Raw genomic sequence first — 22,982 nt, 5'->3', positions numbered from 1 at the left:
TTCATGGCTGTCATGTTTGAGTGATTTATGGACGCTAGTCATTATTACATTCTATCATGGACTGGCAATTCCAGTTAAATAATAACTCAATTTGAATCTGCGTGGACCTTGACTTAAAAAGGACATACTGTATATGTTATAATATAAAGAATTACATGTGTTGTTATTAATTGCATAGCTGTCTTTTGAGAGAAATTACCAGCTGCATATTATGTTATAGGTCTTTAGTTTTAGGTGATATAATTAAGACCTGCAAAACAGTTGGCTTTTCTTAACTTGAAAGTCACTTTTTTCTTGAACTTTTGACCACATAGTCAGACCACATAGCTGAATGTAGTTTGGTCCATCATTTTTAGTCAATAAGCTTTAAAGATCAGACCCCTTTTTAAAATGAATGTTCAAACAAGGCAACATTGGATATGTATAACAAGTCAACTTTGTATCTCCAGTGAATATTAAAGGAAAAAGGTTACCCATCATTCTGACCTTGCAAATTTCCCAGATATATTAGGTGTATCCAGAGAAAGCTTATTTTCTAAAGGGAAGAAATATTCCATATTGCAAGTTGTTCTGCTGTTCCTGCAGTTTCCAAAAAGTGTCAATAAATATTTCCCCTGACCTCTTGACACTCCAAAGCCATATTTTTACTCAAGCTACTGTGAAGGAAAGGGAGTGCTCCATCGTCCACCGTCTGGCTGTAATGAACATATTTAGGTGGCTCTCACACATTCATGTGCTTTAAATGGCTTTCAAGGCAGAGACTAGGTTCATATAAGAGAGTAACATGTTGTTTTGGCCAAAGCTGTCACTGTCCCACCTAGTTAGACTTTCTTTATTTGTCTCGTGATTTTTTAAATAAGAAATAAGCAGTGAGTTTATTTTTCAAGGAACTCACTCTTCAAATATAGAGCCTTTTAGACATTGTGGCAAGCTATTTTATTTCATTAATAATTTGTATAGCACCCTCCATCCAAGAAATGCAGCACGAAGCGCTTTACAAAAACGAAAGATTAATAAAAACACATCAATTAAAAGTTATCTTCAACTTTTTATCTTTTTTACATCTCTGTAAAGGCAAAAAAAAAGAAGATCTACACTACAGATGTACAATATCTGGTGACAACAGCGGGAGGGAGCTACCACTCTGCAATGAGTTCCGAGGAAGAGTATTTGAGATGGGATTTTCGACGAACATCTGTATCTTACACCAATTTCACCAAGTATTGTTTATGTATTTAAGTCCGCAGTTTGTAACAACGTTTAGGCGTATGTGATGAAAAACTCAAACTATGCCCCTATGTATGCATCGTGAGTTTGGTAGCCTCGCTAAACTAAACGAGAGCCTCCTCATTGTTTGTATGAACACGATCTTTGGTTATATCATACCGTCTCGCGCACGTTTTAAACGTCACTTCAGGGTAGTTGGGATGTTTCTGGATTCAAATCAGAAGTTTGTTTTATTTTTGGCTTTTTCAATTCCCTGCTACAATGAATTAAGGTACTGTGGAGCAGATGAATGGGAGTCGGAGGAGTGAACTATTTAGTTCGCTCGCTTGGTTAGTGTAGCAATTTGTCGTTAGCATAATGCCAAGAGTCTTTAAATTAGGAGTACGATGCGAAACAAACTCAAGCGGAGCAACAAATGTAAAGATGCTCCGTGTCCGAGCAGAGAGCAGCCGAGAACAGCCGAGGTGATTAGGTTGGTGTTGTCAGACTCGAGTTGTTCCTATGATGAAACATCACCAGAGAAAGATTCAGCCTCGCTGGCTGCAGGAGACACACATGTTGCTCCTGCAGGCATCTCCACCACACAAGTTAAACCAGTTCAGGAGCAGAGGAAGACTTTTTGCCCAAAATACGTTAAAATTGCACCAATTTTCTTACGTACAACTAAGCAAAGCCAGAGTAAACGGAGCCGGGAAGTGAAACTGGATCAGCCTGCAGACAAGGTGCAGCAATTAGTGCTCCCTGATATGCAGCTGGGGAAAAGTCAGCAGCATGCATCACCAACAGAGAGAAAGAGATCCTGGAGAGCACAGCTGTCAGCCTCAGCTCTGCACATCTGCATGGAGGAAATCCAAACCTCCAACCCAGCGTTATCAGTGCAATCAGTGTTCAATACTTTGCAGAAGAAAGCGAGTGAGAGGCTGCCGAATGTGGGATCCACAGGTTAGATTGAGTCACAGTCTTTTATGTTGAGTGTGCTTTCAATTTATGATTTAGTTTAGTTTATGCATTCAAAAAGTAAGTTAAAGCTTGATTTTGTTCAACTGAACTTCTGCTCTTCTTTCCGAAGCAGAAAGTTCTCGTCAAATCCACTTAACTGAGAAGAGAAAACGGGTAAATGAAAACTCTGAGAGGGTGTTCAAACGTCTGAGGTCTAATGTCACAGAAGAGGATACCGTTGGTATGGGTCACTGTCCCGTGTCAACACATTTTATCCAGGAATATCCTGTCCCATTGGTCCAACAGCAGCGCAGAAGCAACAAGCTCAGTCGTACTCACAGGCTGAGGCAGCAACGTGGGGGCCCAGCAGGCCTGGTGAACCACTGTGAGCCCCTTCCTCTACTGATAAATCAATCAGAGTCTTGCATCCAGCCACTCAAAACCTCTGACATCCTTCAAAAAGGTAAACCTGTCAAACTACGATTGGTTTATGACATGTTTCATGCCCTCTAATAGCACACACACATAACATTTCCTCCTTTTCGTTTGTCTAGATTCCAGTTTTGAGGATGTTCTCTGGACAGACAAATACAGTCCTCAGCATATAAGTGAAGTCATTGGGAACTCCGCCTCTGTGAATAAACTACAAAAGTTGGTTTTATACAATACGCCCCCTCAGACTTTACTGATATTGTAGTAGAAAAACCCGTGAGGGCATAATCTTTTCATTTGTTGTGTGTTTTTATTGAATTCAGTTGGTTAAAGAAATGGAAACTAAAAGCTGACTGTGATGAGAGGAGAAAAATGGAGGAGAAGAAGCAAGAAGATAACAGCAATGGTATGAGCTGGTATTTATCCCATTTGCTCTTGTATCTCAGGGTTAAACTTTTAATGTGGTCAATTTGGCATTTTCAAATGTTTAGTATAGCAACAAATTGGTGACAAGCTTGCTTATAATGTGCACGTGACTTTTAATGACTCAGGATATTATAGAACTTTCCATGTGTGGGGTTATTTGGTTGGAAAATGCATGCCTGTCCTCCTGTGCAGACTCATGGGACTGTGGAGACTTCCAGGGTGAGGGGGGGGCCGAGGGCGACCGAGAGGAGCCGCTCTGCAACACCATGCTGATCACCGGACCTCCAGGGGTGGGAAAGACCGCCTCGGTGTACGCCTGCGCCCAGGAGCTTGGCTTCAAGGTTGGGTTCAAACTGGGTCAATATCTTTGTATCTCTTCTGCCAAATCATGATCATCTACAATATCCATACATATCTTAAATATAATCATGCATGCCAAAAAATGTGCTATTCATTTCCACCAATAATTGATGCCTGGTAGGGTTGAAAATCTCCGTTTCTGCTCACCTCTTTGAACAACTGTGATAACAAAAATGTCATCCAAAAAATACAGTAAGAGAAGACTTAGAAGAATACAAAAAGATTTAAAAGGATAATATGAACAGTTTGTTAATGACTAAATAAACTGTTTCATAATCAGTGAGATCTGAGGTTATCCCACTGACTGTTCACCAATTTAAAGCAAGTTGACCAATTCAACTGGCTATGTAACCTAACTAAGAGGAATTCGACTTTATTTCATCTTTCATTTCCAAACAAAGGTGTTTGAGGTGAACTGCTCCTCCCAGCGCAGTGGCCGCCATGTTCTGTCCCAGCTGAAGGAAGCTACCCAGTCCCATCTAGTGGAGATGCCAGGGAAGGACCCACCGAAACCAACCTACTTCAACAACTACAGCATCAACAGCTGCCCTCCTAGACCTGACACTTTACCTGGTGAGAATACACTGTGTGTTCTGAAGTCCAGATAAACATAATAATCATCTCTTACTTACTGACTTACTGAGACAAACTCGCAACAGTTTATTTTGTAAGAAAGTGATGGTGCTGGATTTAAAGGTCACCTATTGTGCAAAATCCACTTTTTCATGTCTTTTATACGTTGTTATGTGTCCCCTCTGTGTAAAGAGATTCTGAACGTGTCAGGAAAAAAGATTTGCTCTCTTTTTGTCTTGATCTATCTGAAAATGAGCTGATCAGATTTAGGCCACTTTATGATGTCATAACGTTTTGGCTTGTGTAACCATTAGCCAATAACCAACCATTAGCCAATAACCAACCCCCCCCACCTTATCACCTGAATCTCCTCCTAGAGCATTTGCTGTATATATCTAGAGACCTATAATATATTGGTGAAAAACAGTATAATAGGGGACCTTTTTAAATAGTGTTTAAATGGATACATGAAGACAGAATTGGATGCTCCATATTTGATAGGCTTTAATATGTTTTCTTTCACAGGAAAAACAGTGCGTCCCAAAAACATCACCTGTACCTCTAAAAGGAAAGCAGCTCAGAACTTAGGTCACCCAAGTCGCAAAGGAAAAGCAAATCAAGCAAACGTCACTTTGACCAACTACTTTAAAATGAAGGCCAAACCAGATCGCTTACACTTTGGGGATTTATTGCCATCATATGAACCAGACGGCAGGAAATCCGTAAACCCATCACCAGGCTCTGATCAAACGGTGCCGCAGAGCAAAAAGACTGCCACGTCGCTCATTCTGTTTGAAGAGGTAAACCATCTGGCAAACCCACACTGTAACACATATCATTATCTGGATTTGAGTCTGCACATGTTTAGGCTGGTCTGATCCTTTTTGCATCTGTCTGCCACCGCAGGTTGATGTCATATTTCATGATGATGTGGGTTTCTTTTCGGCCATCAAAACGTTCATGACGACCACTAAAAGACCGGTCGTTCTGACCACCAATGGTAAACCCATACACTGTGTCATTTTAGAAAAGCTTTCAGAACAAGTTGTGATGGAAAATAAATAAGTATGACTAAATCAAATAAATGTCTTCTTTAGATCCCTTATTCAGGGAGAGATTTAACTGCAGCTTGGAGGAAATCATTTTCAAACCCCCATCAGTGGTAAGTCAGACTTTAATTTCTACAATATTGTACAACTTCAGTGTGGCATACTCAGATGTTTCCTGAAGTAGCTCACCCAGTGTATGTTTGTAACTGTAGGAGCCATATGTTAAAATGTATAATTTGATATATATATATATATATTTGAACATTGTGTTTCTGTGTTATTAGTATTATTATATCATTTATTTAAATCAGCTGTAATACAATTTACGTCATAGCCGACCGCAGCTGCTGCTAATTAGGAAAAAGAATCACGGAACAAAATAGTTTTTTGACCTTTGAAAAGATGTGTTTGTACTAATACCTTTTTCTTTAAGTAAACAGTCAATCAAACTTTCCTGAGACCTACTTTTGTTGGAGTCAAGCTTATTGCTACATCCGGAAATTCAGATCGTAAAATGTTGGATTAGACGGTACTACAGTGAAATAAAAAGGCTTCCCACACATGCAGAATCATGATGGCAAATATTAGCATGAATAACAGTTTGTCAAAAACTTCATGCATTACAAGGTGAATGTATGCAGCTACCTGCAGCTGGTGGCTTTGGCTGAGAGCGTGCAGCTGGAGCCGGACGCTGTCAAGAGGCTGGTCAGTCTGTGCAGAGGAGACGTCAGGCGCTGTCTGCTGCAGCTGCAGCTCTGGCTGCAGAGTGGAGGAGGACAGACATCTTGTGAGGAGCTTACTCATGTACAGCGTGAGTTACTCTAAATAAATCACAATCACTCCCCTAATAGACAAGAGTTGTGTTACCAATAACATCAATTCAAATTTGCAGGATTTGCAGATTGTTCTACTTTGTATTGCAATCCCTACTCTGCAATCTCAGGATATATAAAGCTCCAACTTATGTTATATTCTCTTATCTAGATTTGAGTGTTCGTAAAATAGGACAAGATGTAGACCTCCAGCTTCCTAAATCCGACCCATGCTGCGCTGCTAGCATGCTGGGTCTCCACACTGTTACCCAAAACCAACTGGTAAACCTTTTACAGGCAAGTATTGATATGTTAAGATCGTGTTTAATCACTCCTTTCACTTTTTATCAGGGCAAAAACTGACATCGTCTGTTGATCTTTTTAGTCTAATGTTTGGTCTGAAAATGACTCGGAGCAGCTCCTGAGGCTCCTGGCAGAGAGCTGGAGAGGGGGTGTTCCTCTTCTGTATTCAAACCTGGAGCTTCTCCTACCCGCCGGGGCCCCGGGGTCTCGTGCTGCGCTGCAGAACAAGCCGGACCCTCCTGACATCAATCTTCACATCAAGCTGCTCGATGGATATGTCAGTGTTAAGGCATCAGCCACCAACAGCAAATCTGTTAAGAACATCTCCAGGCTTAGCAGAAACAAATGTATCACAGCAATGATTGACGTCACATCATCTTCCAGTTTGACACAAAGAACTTCATCATCATCAAAAAGGGCTCCTTCAGCAGCTGCTACTAAAAGAGACAAGACTGAAGAAAAAGCAGCCAGAGTTGAAACCGACTGCCTGGACGCTTTGACAGACTTCTTTGACCTCATGTCGTACCTTGACTCAACAATGCCAGCTGCAGCAGCGCCGCTGGTTTCAGGCCGACCTGAGACCTTTGTCTGGACGGGGGCTGAGATAAAAGATGGGACGACGGATGAGATGAGTGCAGACGATGATGTGTGCTGGACTTTGAGCCAGGAGGGGCTGCTGGACGTCCAGGCTGCTGCTGAGGGCTTGGGGTTTCACAGGTGCTGCTATCGAGTGTCTGAGGCGTGGACTGAAGCCCAAAAATATAAACAGGAAGTGGGAGACGCAAGTTGGCGGAGGCTGGTGGAGAGACTGACATTACCTGCCTCTTCCAAACACCAGAGCCTCAGCTTTAGTTTGCAATCTCCGTGTACAGCAAGGTGAGTCTACTCTCCATCCTAACTTCTGAATTATTATTATTTTTACTACCAAGCATATCAGTGTTTTTTTAAAGGTCCCATGTCATGGCCATTTCCACTGATCATAATTCCATTGTTGAGGTCTACTAGAATAGATTTACATTGTTCAATGTTCCAAAATCACATTGGTTTTCTCATACAGCACCTCTGTATAGTATGTGCCCCCCCCCCCCCCTCCCTGTGAGCCCAGTGTGCTCTGATGTGTGTTTATGTGTTACAATGGTGTTTGTTAGCAACCAGAAAAGGACACCAGTAATGACAAACAGATGAGAATGCTGCGTGGGGTCTGGGTGCCGTGTTGGCGGGACTTTGCAGGGGTCGCTGCTCCGCCCTTTGAGGCTCAAGGAGCGGACAGTGTGAGCTGGATTACTGGTGTCGTTTGCTGGTTACTGCGTGGGGTCTGCGAGACACAGCAGAACTCAGCCTGAGCACACACACGGGAGTGTGTGGCGAACTGTGAGTGGAGATCCACGGAGCCGTAGCTGAGAAAAGATAAGGTGTGTGCCGGCGAAACTCCGCGGAGTAGTGCGGCTGAGAAAAGATAAGGCTGAGTGAGTGTGTGTGAGGAGCTCCGCGGATTGGTCCATTTGGACCTGGGTATGGTTACGTCACTATACTCAGGAAGAAAAAGATGGAAAAAGAGAAATGTCCAACGAGGCGTTCTGGGGCAGCATAGAAAGGTCTTCTCTGTGTTAGAGTTTTACTCGCTGCAGGGTGTACTTTGAGGGTTTGTGACTCTGCAGACCGTTTACATGCAGAAAAAGCTACATAACACACAAGGGGACGGGTAATAACCGGGAAAGCATGACATGGGACCTTTAAGGACTGTTAGGGTTTTTTGTTTACAGTGAAGTTAGCAAAACAAATAGTTTACAACACTATGCATGTCTTTCCCTCCAGTGTGTGCAGGCGGAGGTACGAGCTGAGCAGGAAAGTGCTTGGCAGTAAATCCTTCGGCCTGCTGGGGAACAGACGAGCCGTCAGTGTGGACTACATGCCCGTCCTCCGATACATCTGTCGGTCTCAGAGAGAACAGAAAGAGGAGCCAATCGGGTGAGACGGACACAATACAGGACACATCAATTAAATTAAAGAGGCCAACTACCTTTAGTACAAGTGATTAATAATTTAGCACTGATGACAGCACTGTTTTTAACAAATTAAATCTACTATTAAGAAATACCTCACCAGCAAAGTTATCTATTGTATCTCCATTACTCACCCTTGTTCCTTTACATACTCATTTCAGCTAGTCTTAATATTAAAACCACTTCCGCATGTACATTGTTTTGGGGGGAGTGGGCATAGGACTTGGATTATATTGTATGAGTTTTAAGAGATGGTGAATGGATGTGTTGAAAAACGTTCTTATGTCTACTTGTTGTGATTGTTGGTTCACTGTGTAGTCAAGTTAGAAAACGTTTTATTTAAGAATTCATGGTAAGTAAATCATGGTAAATACAAAGGGCCATTTTTGGGTTGTAGTGTTCCTTTAACTTCATTATAATAAACTGGTGACACCAGGGCAGTCAGTGTGACAGATGACAAATAATACTTAAGACCTGCAGACTAACTCTAATGATTGCTCCCGCACTGTAGGTGTCTGAACTACCTCAGCAGCACTCGCCTGGGCCTCTCAAAGTCAACCATCCAACTCCTGGCAGAAGATTTCCCGTAGAGAACCTCACATTACTCCAGTCAGTGTTTTATTTTACTTCTGTGCATTTAACTTATAACAATCTCCACCTAATTACTTCCAAATGAATTTGATGCAGCTGATGAGAAATCACGTTTAATTTCTGTGAAAAGTAAATAAAATCAATTTTTGCAAGTGATCATTTTTAAACGACGAGTGTTCAGGCACTTATGTGGGTTGCCATTGAGATCATTGCAGTGTTTTTCCTAAAAGTTATTGCATAATCCTGACAGCATTTACTTTATGATGAAGGTCCACTGCAGCAATAACCAAACATTGCAGCAACCCTCATGCTAAGCATACCAAAACGAGAGGATTAAGAGTGTTTCATGTAACAACAAACTTATTTATTATCTTGTATCATCACCTTCTCCCAAATCTGTTCAAGAGGTACATGTTTGTTAAAAGTCCACAAAGGCTCATAATTCCACTCCCAGGTTTGTTTTGGCTCCTGGGATGAGATCAGACCATGTGGCGGCTAAGCGGAGGATTTGCTGAGCAGTTCGTAAAAAGCCACAGCCTGGAGCAGAGCGTTACAGAGTTCCTCTCCTTCGCCCTTGCTGTTCATCTGGAAAGCATTCCTGTACTTCATCAGCAGATTGGGGGGGAAGTTTATCCTCGGGATCTCCTTAGTCACCGAATCTGACATCAGCTGTCGCACTACCCGCGCTCCACTGGCCCGCGAGTCGCCCACCATGAGTTCAAAGTGACGCCCCACAGCGGGACGCATCATGTTCAACACCCTGCAGAGGAAGGAAGTCAAGGGGGGACATTATGGAACAAGTCATTGTTCAAAGTACATTTCACAATAAATGTCATGTGTGTTTGTACAGTATTTAGGCAGCTTTTATATTGGTAAAGTTGTAATTCTCTCACTTTGGAGGTATGTTGGACTCCTGGGCTAAGTTTCTCGGCTCCAGCAGAGAAAACAGCATGGCCTCCACAGTCCTCATGTGGGCCATGATCGGGAACAGACCTGTGTTCTGCACCGAGATGGAGGATTTCTCGATGATGTAAAAGTCAGCTGAGGGGAGGAGTTTCAGAACTGCAGAAACCTGAAGGCAGACAGGAAACAGTATACATTTTTTTATTAGTACTTGGGTTCTTTTTGTGTGCCTTAAATGACATCTAGATGTTAACAAAAAGGGAAAACAAATTGACAATAGGTGTCATATATTTTTCTCTCCTCAAAACGAATCGACTAGTGTAACATTTCAATTGTAACAGGGGAAATCTGGTAATTATACTTACATCATTCAAGTAAGCAGAAGCCAGGTATGTTCCCTTAAGGAAATGTGGACATTCCAGCTCTTGCCAATCCCACACCTTCATCTCACGGTCCACATGAGCCCAGGCGATTTTATTAGTCCCGCACACGATTGACACAATTGCATTCGCCTCCTAAGCAGACAAATAGAGATTCATGATAGTTACAGTGAATGATCCTGATTTCTGAAATAAGACAGTCAGTGCTATGACATCCAGACACACAAAATACGGCATCTTTGTATAGCCCCTTTGTAGTCATTTAGTTTCTCTGTGGTAGTTTGTGTCTTTTAGACGTATTTTTGATTTTCTATGACATCATTTTCAGTCTTTGATTATGTCTCTTAATAATCATTTGCTGTTCCTCTGTAGTCGTGTGTCTTTTTGTGATCATGCTAGTTTGTGGCACTTGGCAGTCATTTTGTCCCTCTAGTCATCTATGTGACTTCCGCATCCCAAGTTATGTTTTATGTATTCATTGTTTTGATTCTCTTTTGGTATTTTCTGTCTGCTTATGTTTCTGTAATTCTTTTGTGCCCATTGTGGCATTTGGTTCTTTATCCCATAAGATATGTTATCATAACTTAACAGAGTTTCTCAGCCAGCTGTGCCCCACAGGCACCCTCAGGCCAGTGATGCATGTAAAGACAAGTGCAGGTGTTTGGAAATACACAAGGACCTTACCTCCAACCAGGACCTGTCAACCTCTGGCCTGATAAACTTGGCCAACTGAATCTTCACGTTCCTCTCCCTCTTCACGGGGTTGAGGATGGAGTTGAACACAGTGACAGCACTTTTGTGTTTCAGCAGCGGTACGTTCACCACACTCTCCAGAGTTTTAAAAGGTCCGTTTTTAGTCCTGTACTCCACGATGTTGACTGACTTGCGGCCTCGGAGGAGCTTGACGCCTGCCAGCTCTGACGGTGAGGCGTTGTTGAGCATCTGGAGGATGGTGTCTTTTTGATCGGATGTGTAGCAGGCATCCAGGGATCTATTGGCCTCATCGCAGGGCTCTGAGGTGGAGGTGATGGAGGCGTTCAGGGTCTCAAAGCCTGCCACGGGAACCCGGCTCTGCCAGCAACTTGTGCACTGGAGGTACCGCGGCTCCAGCTTCGGGAGGCAGCCATGCCGAGGACGATGGAATAAACCAGACTGTCCCACATACTGACCTGCAGAGGAAACACAAACCAACCCTGGTGAATATATATATTTTTGTATTTATTTATTCAAGAACATATATGAACATATATCTTGTATATGAAAAGGGCTAGACATGTTAAGTAATAAGACAATTACATAAAAATAAAAATACAGTTTCCTATTTCAGATTAAGTATTTGTTAAATACACAATTAGTTTTGATTGACTTTTTAATCATGTTTTTGAATGAATTTCCCCCGAGGGAGATCAATAAAGGTTCCTCTTCTTCTGATATGACACTTAATAGTGCAAATAATCATCGGAATCATACACACCACTATACTGTAGTTGTGTTATGATATGACATAAAACATTTTGAATGTTAAAATGTCTATCCTGGAGTTGTACTTTCTGTCCACCTGTGTCATGTTTTTTGTAAAACACAAAATGCTAACAGGCTGACTCCTCAACACGTGAGAAGAAAGCCGTAGTGTCTGTTAACTCACTGTTATCTCCCTGACCTAATATTCACTGTGAAAACTCGAGAAGAAAAAGTCTAAAAAATATAAAACTGTTGAAATAGCAACAGAACCTGCAACTGTGACAACTAGCTACATTTAATTAGCATCACACTGCTACTATGGGAATTTAAACAGAGACATCATTTTACAACTTACTTCTCTGAACGACCGGAGACAGAAATCGCCTGGCGAGCCACATTCTCGTTATTTAAAATAAATATGTATATGTTTTTGTTACAACATTATACTCTCTTTATACATCCATGATTATACAGGTTGAAGAGTTTGCCCTCTTGTCCGACTGTTTCATTACGTCGGCTTAGAACAACAATGCGACAAGGGTTCCGGTTTTCTTCTTCTCTGTTTTACTTGTGGATTGCAAATGGACGTTAAAGGTTAATAGTGCCACCTAATGTATGGGAGTGTATAGTTGAATGTGGTGCTCATGTGGTAACTTACTATACAACAGTATTCAATAGCTGTACATAAGCAACATTTTGATGCACTTTACTGCAGTTTTTATTTTTACAACACTGCTGAATATTGTACATCTTACTCCAAATATTGGTCTATAGTTTATCAAATGTGTTTTATATATTTATTATACATGTTTTATTTAATTTACTTCATTTTCACCAGTTTTAATATGAAAATGTTGCTTACTCTTCTGCATAATAAGTCATTGTAATACTTTAAGTACATTTAGCTGATAATGCTTTCGCAACTTTCCCTAATGGATATTTTAATGCAGGATATGACAAAGCATGTTAACATTGTGGTATTGCTACTTTCATTTTTTTAAATCTGAACATTGCTAAAAACAAAAGCCTCCACAATGACCATGTGACAGATTTATTTAGATTTTCTTTTGAAGGGCTATTGTAATAGACAGTTTTAGCTAAGCTACCTATAGTGGGGCAAAAAAGTATTTAGTCAGCCACCAATTGTGCAAGTTCTCCCACTTAAAAAGATGAGAGAGGCCTGTAATTTTCATCCTAGGTATACCTCAACTATGAGAGACAAAATGAAAAAAAAATCCAAAAAATCACTGTCTGATTTTTAAAGAATTTATTTGTAAATTATGGTGGAAAATAAGTATTTGGTCACCTACAAACAAACAAGATTTCTGGCTCTCACAGACCTGTAACTTCTTCTTTAAGAGCCTCCTCTGTCCTCCACTTGTTAACTGTATTAATGGCACCTGTTTGAACTCGTTATCAGTATAAAAGACACCTGTCCACCACCTCAAACAGTCACACTCCAAACTCCACTATGGCCAAGACCAAAGAGCTGTCAAAGGACACCAGAAACAAAATTGTGGACCTGCACCAGGCTGGGAAGACTGAATCTGCAATAGGTAATAGGCAATTATTAGAAAATGGAAGACATAGAAGACCACTGATAATCTCCCTCGATCCGGGGCTCCACGCAAGATCTCAGCCCGTGGGGTCAAAATGATCACAAGAAAGGAGAGCAAAAATCCCAGAACCACACGGGGGGACCTAGTCAATGACCTGCAGAGAGCTGGGACCAAAGTAACAAAGGCTACCATCAGTAACACACTACGCCGCCAGGGACTCAAATCCTGCAGTGCCAGACATGTCCCCCTGCTTAAGCCAGTACATGTCCAGGCCCGTCTGAAGTTTGCTAGAGAGCATTTAGATGATCCAGAAGAGGATTGGGAGAATGTCATATGTTCAGATGAAACCAAAGTATAACTTTTGTTATTGACCAAATACTTATTTTCCACCATAATTTGCAAATAAAGTCTTTAAAAATCAGACAATTTGATTTTCTGGATTTTCTTTTTTCTCATTCTGTCTCTCATAGTTGAGGTATACCTAGGATGAAAATTACTGGCCTCTCTCATCTTTTTAAGTGGGAGAACTTGCACAATTGGTGGCTGACTAAATACTTTTTTGCCCCACTGTAGATGAATTAAAATATTGTGTGTCCATTAGCTTGTTTTGCCGTTTGCCTGTCCCGTATATTGGCCAGAAAACATCAGTGCAGCTTTACATTTTCAGCCATCTGTATTGACCGTATACATTTCAGCAAAAAGGAAGTGCTTAGTCTCAGATTTTTTCTTTTAACTTCCTGTCTACAATTGTTGGGGGATTGTGTTGCAATATGTAGTCAGGGATATGACCTTTGCTAAATCTGGATGTTTGAGAAGTAGTCGTAATTGCCACATGAACAGCATTTCCTCAGAGTTATGTAATGTTTTCGACAGTAATTCAGTTTATTGTTTTAGAAAATGACAAAAGAATCCATTAAATGCACATAATCACAACATACTGTAAGTCAGTAGAATTTGATAGAGGGCTGACCATGTTATTTTTTTAGATAAGGACAGGTGAAGATTCTTAGGCTAGTTGGGTTATTATGTAATAACATTATTTTCTTTTATTATTAAAGGTTGTTAAGATTGGTATTAAACTGTGTTATGCTTCAATGTATTTATCTACAAAGCCTTTTATAATAAAGAGATATTTTTTTATATATTTACCCTACATTCAATTGCTTTTAAATTGAAATGGACTAAATGAAATATTCTTAAATGAACAAAATGTATTTTAAATAACTTCTCCACACAGTCAAAGTCACATTTCAATGTCTATCGTTCTCACACTCAATCTTTTACACAGTGACGTTTGTTTCACTTCCTTTCTCTGTTATTTGTGGACCTCTGCGCTTGTGTGCAGAACAATCAACTTCATGATGTTGTGCTGTTAAGAGGAAATGCTTCTACTGGGCAGTGAGAAGAAGTCATGTTTTTCACCTGCTACCATGCAGAGCAGCTCTGTGACAATCACAGCGTAGGATCAATATGGAGGTAATACCAAGTAGCTCTTTTGTTGGGAGTCTGTCAATCTGACATAGCAAACCACCTTCACTGATGGCCTGTGTGGAGAGAAATAACAAAATCATGTTCGATTTGGTGCGACAGCCAGGCAACACCTTTTGTGCTGACTGTGGAGTTCCTGGTGAGTACGCTGACAAATATTCATAACCACAATTTATTATTATATGATAGCAATTGTGTTGTGTGACTGATTTACAACTATACATGTCCTGTCAAATACCCTAACTCTATTTGAGTGACCATGTTTACTTTATTAAAGTTAAAAGAATGAGAAAAAGTAACCTTCGGCATCAGGCCACGTGATGTTGTTTATTAACAGAATGATATCTACGTTGTATAACCAAGTCACGTTTTATAATTAACTTTCATAAGGGGAAGTGGTGGCTGCTGCATATTCTGTGGTATGACTTCATTGTTCCTTCTAACACTTTGCCACAATCATTGTCACAGACAGTTAATAATCTGTGTAGGAGGGAGAGACAAGCAATACATGAAATACTTTTATATTCCCTAGTTCTACAGATTTCTAGTGTACATAAACTTACAAAATAAACTGTGAACAAGATTGTCACTTTCAATGTACTCTATTCTAGTCTGAAGTTGCTGCTCATACAATTAGAGCGGTATTTAGTTTCTTCCTACAGTGTAAACCTTTTCTTTCTTTCTTACAGATCCTGACTGGGCCTCATACACTCTTGGTATCTTTGTGTGCCTGAACTGCTCGGGGATTCATCGTAATTTGCCTGCTGTCAGCAGAATGAAATCCATACGTCTGGATCACTGGGACGATTCACTAGTAGAGGTTTACCTTTGTATTCATTTTGTATAGAGATCTATTAACATGTTTGAATATTCTTTCAATTTAAGCATTATATTATGCATTATCTTATCCATAATATTATATGTGAACAGTCCATTTAATAGTTGGGCAATATTAATATTGAAACACATTTTTTATTAGAAGTCAGGTGAACTTTTTTGATGCCATGAGTATTTTTATATATTTTTTTAATTCGAATTGAAATTGCTATTGTTCCATTTATTGTATTTATTATTCAAAATCTATTGTTAGCACATGTGACGGTTAATCCATTTAATTTTAAGTCTAGAATCCTAAATTCTTCACTGCGTTAGTGCTCTATTTTGTTCAAGTTAAATCTTTAAAAGTATACTTTGATCCCAACATTTGGACTGTACATGTTTTCTTTGTAATAGGAACAATTTTAAGCTCTGTCTTAAATGTAAATCTTTCTGGTTTAACTCAAACAATTCACCTGTTTTGCAAGGCAGGCATCCGTCAATATGAAATGAAGGGAATTTGTTGTTAGAACTTTTACATATCAATCTCTTTAAATGTTGTGGTGTCAGTTCATGCAGGAAAGAGGAAATACTGTAGCCAAAGCCATATTTGAGAAGTGTGTCCCTGCCTTCTTCTACCAGCCGCTACAGAAAGACTGCATGTGAGTGACCGTACCATCCATTCACCATCCATTCACCCTATTAGACCAGTGGAAGTAAAAAGTGAAGTATTTCTAATGAATGTGGGTGGAGAGGTACAGAAAGAGGAACTGAGAGTTAGGTACCAAAGTGGAGCCTTCACTACAGACTATGAATAGAATCATTCATCAAAGAAACTTTTCTGGTATTTACCTAAACACTTCTGTTTTGTCTATAAGGAAACATTAAACTGTGTTTTGCTTCCTTGTAGGGTTCTCAAGGATCAATGGATCCGTGCAAAGTATGAAAGAAGAGAATTCACAGGAGAAAACGAGTTATTTAAGCAAGCTTATTGCTCAGGTAATCATTCTGCCATTATACTAACATAACTGTATTCTTCCAATCAGTATTCAGAATTATGCTTTTTTGTTTTTTATATATAAGATTATATATAAAGTTGAGTTGCCCTTCATCTCTTTTATTTATGTAATGTATCTAACGCAGAACTGTTTGAGTCAACTCTATGGAAAAAGGGCAAAGACAACAAGCAGTTTTTAAAGAGGATCTTCCAGCTGTCTCAGAAAGACTTCACCCTTCGATACTTTATTAAAGAGGATGTGAGTTTTGCCAGATCATTACTTAGTCTGCAAAGTGTTATGAGCATACACAGTGAAATAAATGTAGTTTCTAAATCTTTGAATTCCTTCCTCTATCCTCTCATTAAAAAAACAAGTCCAAGCTACCCAAAGTTATCATCTCCATGAAGGACCTGAATGCAGTTTTTCAGCCAGAGAAGATTGGTCACAATCACGGTCTGCAGATATCCTACGTGCATGGGGAACGCACCAGGAATCTGTTTGTTTATCACGAGAAAGGACAGGTGTGTTTGGAAGCCCTTTATTTCTATTGATCTTTCCTTTGAGTCTGATCTTCATTGATTTGTTCCATGTGTTTAGGACTTGAGGTAAGGTAAAAACATGTTTTTACAGTGAGCAGTAAGTTCCTTAAAAGAATAAGATATCTGTGAATCAGGTGAAGTTAACAATTTGCCAGGACATGTTTTGTTAGTCACACAGGTTAAAAAAAAAGTAAAAAAAGTTAGTATTCAAGATGCTGAAGTGCGACAACTAATACAACAACACGCATACAAAATCTTCACTCAAATGCATTGCATTACTGTTCACATACTTAAGTAAAGCAATGTGAAAGTTAACAAACCAATATGCTATTGAGTCTTAAGAAAAAATATATATATTTTGATCAACATAAAATCTAGATTAGAACAGTTAAGCCAAACTATATTCAGTTCAATGCTTTCCCCATGATTCATAAATATTTTCACACAATACTCTAGTGCTACTTAGGATTTTAAATACCAAACAAACATTACATTTTAAATGTGCATTTATTGAAGCTGAAGGTGTTTCAGTGGGCCTTATAGACCCAGATCAGCAACATGTGCCCGGTCGGGATTTAGAAGAACTTTGGGAACCATCCCTCGCTCTTTTGGGGGATCTGGCTCTCAGCGTCCTCGACCTGCGACTTCATGGCGCTCTCAGCTTTCTGCAACTCCTGCTCTTTCTCCTGCAGAGTCTTCTGGAGGCTTTGTGTGGCCTGAAGGAGGGTTGACCTGTCATCCTTCGACTTGATGCGATCAAGCTCCAACTTCTGCTCAGCCTTTCTCAAAATCTCACTGAGCTGAGGCACATGGGAGGTTTTTCTTTGCTGGAACTCTGTCAGCAGGGATGCTTTTTCCTCCTGACAAAGGAGAAGGGCGGCTGATGATTTTTCGGCCTGCTCCTGGAGAGTGGTTTTCTCCAGCTCCAAGCGGCGGCACTGCATCTGTGAGACACATTCTGCCTTTTCCAGGGCAACTTGGATGTTCTTGTTCTCCTCTCTCTCTGTTTGGAGATAGCTCTCCAGGTCCACCTCCACATTGGTCTTTGACACTACCAGAAAGTGTCTCTCAGCATGAAGCTTATTCTGAAGGGCCTCTTTCTCTTCCTTCATGTGCTCCAATGAAACGTTCTGGTCCTTGTTTGTGGAGGTCAGTTGCATGACATCTTTCTGGGCTTGGCGAAGCATGGGGCAGATCTTTAACAGCTGAGTTTTCAGATGCTCTAGCACACTGCTGCTTTCAGCCAGCTGGGCCTTCAGGCCACCAATCTCTTTCTGCATCTCTTCTTTCTCAGGGTAGCATTTGGTGACTTCCTGTCTTTCTCTTAGAAGATCAATGAAGTTGGCCAGTGAGTCCTCTTGTATTTCCAGAAGGACTCTGCCCTCAGATTTTCCTGGGGTGATCCTCGCTTCACTGTCCTGCAGTTTACTCTGGATTTCTTCTTCCAGGTAACTCAGGTAGAAGTTAATGGGAGGGTCAACCTCTGTTGAGTCGAAATCAATGATTTCCATTTTCCAGTTTAAGTTGTGAGAGTACATGTCTTCTCTGAAACAAGCTGTTTTCTGAGTGAAGTTTGAGTCTCTAGTTCTAGACTTAAAGGGTTTTAAAGTTCTAGAATCCTACATAATTCGGCTTTGATGATCAAGGATTCTATTCTTTCATCAACGTGAAAGTGTCACATGATCATCAAAGAATTGATGCGTCCCTTAGAATGAAAAATGAGCGGAACACACACAAACACCCTAACAACCAGAAACATAATTTCCCCAATTTCCTCAGCGAGATGATACCAATGAATTAAATGTATGTGGAACATTTGATGATATACTTAATGTAAACTATATAGAATTAATGTAAACTATATAGAATTAAGCTCTATTTGGAAACAACGTTGAAATACAAATCATAACTGTGATGGGTAACTATAATCGTTTATAGTCGTTTTCAATTTGTCAAGCAGAGAGTAACATGGGAGACGAGACTCCACAGGGATACAATCCAACTCTACAGTACCTCCACACGGTTCCGTCGCGTTGAAGCTTGCCGGTGGGCGTGTCTGGTGCGCGACCAACAACCAATCACATTAATCTCCCGTCCCGGACACACAAGCACGCGGTTTGATTGGTTAGCGCTTGTACCGGCATATGATTTGATTGGCTGGCGCTTCCGTCGACGCTTGAAAAGTTGAACTTTTCTCAACTTTCGAAGCGAGCAACGGAGGCAAAGCAAAGCAACGGAACCACAATGCAGTTCAGCGAAGTTTGACGTCACCCCATTCAAAGTGAATGGGAAGCGTCTCCGTTGAAGCACACGACCGAACCATGTGGACGCACCGTACGTCCACACTGCAGCGTGCGTTGAAGCTTGCCGGTGGGCGTGTCTGGCGTGCGACCAACAACCAATCACATTAATCTCCCGCCCCGGACACACAAGCACGCGGTTTGATTGGCTAGAGCTTGTACTGGCATATTATTTGATTTGCTGGCGCTTCCGTCGACGCTTGAAAAGTTGAACTTTTCTCAACTTTCGAAGCGAGCAACGGAGGCAAAACGACGCGACGGAACCACAATGCAGTTCGGCAAAGCGTGACGTCACCCCATTCAAATTGAATGGGAAGCGTCTCCGTTGAAGCACGCAACGCTGCCGTGTGGACGTACCGTTAGTGTTCAATCCATCAATGAATGGATTCATCTCCTAGTTTCGTGGGCAAAAGTGTCTTAGGTTAAACATTTTATTGATTGACTCACACACTGGTCTGGTCCGATTCGACTGAGCTATACTATAATGACGCCACGGGCAGCAGTAGCTTTACACGACGTCACAGGAAATAAAACATTGTCAGGAGAATTTACTCAGTGTTTGTCTCACAAATGGTGGTCTCCTGGGTGAGAGTACTGTGTTTCTTTGACCCATCCATGCCAAAGCGTTCTTCTGCACTCTTCATAGACGTCTGTTGTTCTGAGCGTCTACTAATGACACAGTCAAGTGTGCAGTGACAAGGTTAAAGAAAGGTCTAGAGTCAATTCCATTAGAGGGTCTATTAAAGTAGATAACCTCAATGTCAGACTTTACTCTGTGAATGAGGCAAAGAGAGCCAGGAGGTAGTACTAGTGATGAATGCCTTAAAATCCTTCACAGGTCTCTCTGACCCATTTCCCCAAACTAATGATTCTTATCCCAGGGGAGAACATATTCTCACCTGTGCTGAATACCCCTTCTCTTTAATGGTATGATTTGCACTCGGTTTATTCAAACACAACCTCAGGACATTAGATATAGTGCCTGGTGGGACCCAACCTGCCTTCTGCATAATTGATAAGGGACTTTATATACTCTCCAAAATGTCTTCTTGTCCTACTTTTTACTAAAAGCTTTGAGTAATATGCTTTGACTGACATTTTTGTCAATTTTATTTTGGCAAATGTAATATATAAGGTTAAACCAAAAAAATAGAATTATAATGCCACAGTATGGAAACAAATCAGATCCAAATGTTAAATTAAGTTTTTTAATTAAAAAAAGTATTTCTATGCTATAATTCAATTTATATCATTTTAAATAAATGTATATAAATAAACATTGATTGATTGATTACAAAATACCCATTTTAATTATATGATTCATATTTTGTAATGAAAATCTTTTCAAAATAGATTAAAAAAATGTACACCTTAATCCTCTTTGTTTACTGGTTAATTACTAGTGTATGGACCAATATTAGCTCTCTGAAGCAATTCATTTCTACACCAAACCATTTTTAAATAGTTCTGGTCTATAATTGTCATTTAGGCATCGGTTATCAAAGAGGCCTGCAGTCACAGAGGAGTCACATCATCATTGTGGAAATGATATCTTGTTCTAATAGCTACTAAAGCATTTTCCTGCCATATGTTAAATTGCGGCTGTGTTATACTGTTTGTTTGGTTGAATACAGCTGTTCAGCTAAAGATTTTTCTTTTTTTAACCTAAATTATATTAAACTGTCCCATGCCTTATAGGTGATTGTGTCCTTGTTCAACGCTATTCGGGCAACACGCTTGGCCTACCTGCAGAGGAAACACCCCACTCTTCGAGATAATGATGTGAGAAAGATTTTTAATGAAATTAAGCTCAGATAAATTGTGTTGAACTGCAACTTTTGTTCAGTTATCGGTGTTGCCTGTGTCTCTTTCACAGTTAATACCCCAGTTAACAAGATATTGCCTGAAGGAGGGGTACATGGAGAAAACTGGGCCGACGGTTTGTCAACTATCTGAATTGATTACAAAAATGATTTACATTTTTTATGTCTGATATTTGAGTTCACCCCCTCTCTCACTCTCTCTCTCTCTGTGCCTATATCTCCTTTGTCTGTGTGTCTGTTTGTTTTTGTTCGTGTTTTTTTAGCATCGGGAGCCATTCAAGAAGAGGTGGTTCACACTGTGCTCCATGAACAGGAAACTTCTGTATTCTAAAAATCCCCTGGTAATTAACAGATAATACCACATGTGTCACAACGTTTGTATAAAGTTCCTCCATACAAAATATTTAATTAAATATACATGTCATTTATACATATCTATACTTTTATTCAATAATCTGTTATAAATTGCGTAATTTTGGAGATGGTAGCTTAATATGCTCTTCTTTTTGCTTTTCCCCGTTAGGATGCAACAGAGCTGGGTGCTGTCTTCATCGGCACGGAGAGCCACAGCTACTCTGCTTCAGAGAGCATCGGGCGGAGTTCGAGGGGCGGCCGGTGGAACTGTGGCATCATGCTGCAAACTCCGGACAGGCAGTATGTGTTTATGTGTGAGCAGCATCAGGAGCAGAAGGAGTGGCTGGAGGCCTTCAGAAAGATCATCTCCCAACCCATGACCCCAGAGGACTACGCTAGTAAGATACTGTTGTTACAGATGATACAGCGCAGGTGATGTGTTCGAGTTTCTTCATCTGTGAGTCGTAACTCTTCTCTTCTTTCTCTCTTTGATGCAGATGAAGCCAACATGAGGAGAGGAAAATGACTTGATCAGCTCTACTTGTTGGTTTGCATGAGTTGAGGATCCTTAATTATTGTATTGGGACCTAACAGACTGAAAGCATCTAGTTCCAAAATATACTCCTAAACCTGACGATGTGAAAGACTCTCTTATTTACTGGCAACATTGGTTAACAGCACTGACAAATAAATGACCAGCTCCAACATTTTGTACAGACTATACGGTGTCTGATGACACCATGGAGACCTTGGAGAAGTTACTGCCAGCTGGGATGTTGCTGCACATCATTAGCCCGAATTCCTTACATTGCTGTGGCCACATTGACATCACAGAAGTATTTTCAATACATTATTAATGCACTCAAAACTAATATTATATTTATTAATGAATATATGGGGAGAAGAATAAACATGTTTTACATTGTAGGCCTATGTATAATTTGCAATTGTTCTGTTTTTAAATGTTTTTTTATTTCACTCAATTTGCACATTAGGAAAAAGTCTTTTTTACACATATTAATTTTAGCTGTCAATAAAGCTTCAAACTATATTAAATTGAATAAATAATGTAATCCTGGCTTTAATGTTCACCAATTTGAGGGCAACAGTTGTTTCTTTTGTTATTCATCAACAAATAAACACCGTACAGTAATGATGTATCATAAGTAATGTATTAATGCATGGACAACTACCTGGATGCCATAATTTCATTGAAAGGTATACCAGCTAAGTGCAAGATTTGGTTTTAATGCCTTATAACTGTTTATACTATGCTAACATGTTGCAAATGTCTAAATAAATGTGTACTAAACTTCAGGTTTCTATTGTTGTTATAGCCTGGGGCCAGTATTGGCTGACAAGCGCTGTCGAGCTGTGGAAAGAATTAAGATCTCTCACTCCAGGCCATTTTCAGGGGACAAAAAATGTAAACAAATAAATAAAAAAGAGTTAACCAGCCACCGAAGAGATAAGTCTGAAAAACATTGAGATCTCTGTATTTTAAGCAAGCAGCGTTGGGAAATAGCTAACTTAAGTGCATGTACTCTTATAACTTTGAAGTTATGTTATATTGCCACGTCTAACATTTTGGAAGTAAATGTATAAATGTAAATTTGCTAGAATTATCTGACAACTGGAATTGCATG

General features: G+C 40.2%; 3 protein-coding genes across 4 annotated transcripts; 2 read left to right on the top strand and 1 right to left on the bottom strand.

Annotated features, from left to right (window-relative positions):
- The first annotated feature begins 1,376 nt into the window (after positions 1 to 1,376).
- Positions 1,377 to 9,110, top strand: atad5b (ATPase family AAA domain containing 5b). 2 transcript variants are annotated; one of them, XM_079689869.1, is made up of 14 exons: positions 1,377 to 2,169; positions 2,297 to 2,629; positions 2,721 to 2,817; positions 2,922 to 3,004; positions 3,217 to 3,365; positions 3,786 to 3,957; positions 4,483 to 4,757; positions 4,864 to 4,957; positions 5,055 to 5,119; positions 5,634 to 5,817; positions 5,991 to 6,115; positions 6,204 to 6,997; positions 7,937 to 8,089; positions 8,636 to 9,110. In XM_079689869.1, the coding sequence occupies exons 1-14, from the start codon at positions 1,614 to 1,616 to the stop codon at positions 8,712 to 8,714; spliced, it is 3,159 nt and encodes a 1,052-aa protein (XP_079545995.1). In that variant the 5' UTR covers positions 1,377 to 1,613; the 3' UTR covers positions 8,715 to 9,110. The 2 variants fall into 2 exon arrangements, with proteins under 2 accessions (XP_079545995.1, XP_079545996.1); XM_079689870.1 differs by having other exon boundaries at positions 1,378 to 2,169; positions 2,300 to 2,629.
- Positions 8,813 to 12,296, bottom strand: tefm (transcription elongation factor, mitochondrial). Its single transcript, XM_079689887.1, has 5 exons — positions 11,815 to 12,296; positions 10,683 to 11,167; positions 9,984 to 10,133; positions 9,609 to 9,787; positions 8,813 to 9,475 (listed from the first exon to the last, which is right to left on the bottom strand). Exons 1-5 carry the CDS (start codon positions 11,855 to 11,857, stop codon positions 9,211 to 9,213), a joined length of 1,122 nt encoding a protein of 373 aa, XP_079546013.1. The 5' UTR covers positions 11,858 to 12,296; the 3' UTR covers positions 8,813 to 9,210.
- Positions 12,297 to 14,207: 1,911 nt separating this feature from the next.
- LOC307044631 (arf-GAP with dual PH domain-containing protein 2-like) lies at positions 14,208 to 22,653 on the top strand. The gene is made up of 11 exons (XM_079689942.1): positions 14,208 to 14,645; positions 15,196 to 15,326; positions 15,893 to 15,984; positions 16,233 to 16,321; positions 16,466 to 16,578; positions 16,695 to 16,841; positions 20,858 to 20,941; positions 21,036 to 21,098; positions 21,246 to 21,323; positions 21,506 to 21,734; positions 21,834 to 22,653. Exons 1-11 carry the CDS (start codon positions 14,558 to 14,560, stop codon positions 21,860 to 21,862), a joined length of 1,143 nt encoding a protein of 380 aa, XP_079546068.1. The 5' UTR covers positions 14,208 to 14,557; the 3' UTR covers positions 21,863 to 22,653.
- The last annotated feature ends 329 nt before the right edge of the window (positions 22,654 to 22,982 follow it).

The sequence above is a fragment of the Notothenia rossii genome, assembly GCF_949606895.1.
Source record: "Notothenia rossii genome assembly, chromosome: 1".
Classification (NCBI taxonomy): domain Eukaryota; kingdom Metazoa; phylum Chordata; class Actinopteri; order Perciformes; family Nototheniidae; genus Notothenia; species Notothenia rossii.
This window is presented reverse-complemented; position numbering and strand designations above follow the sequence as displayed.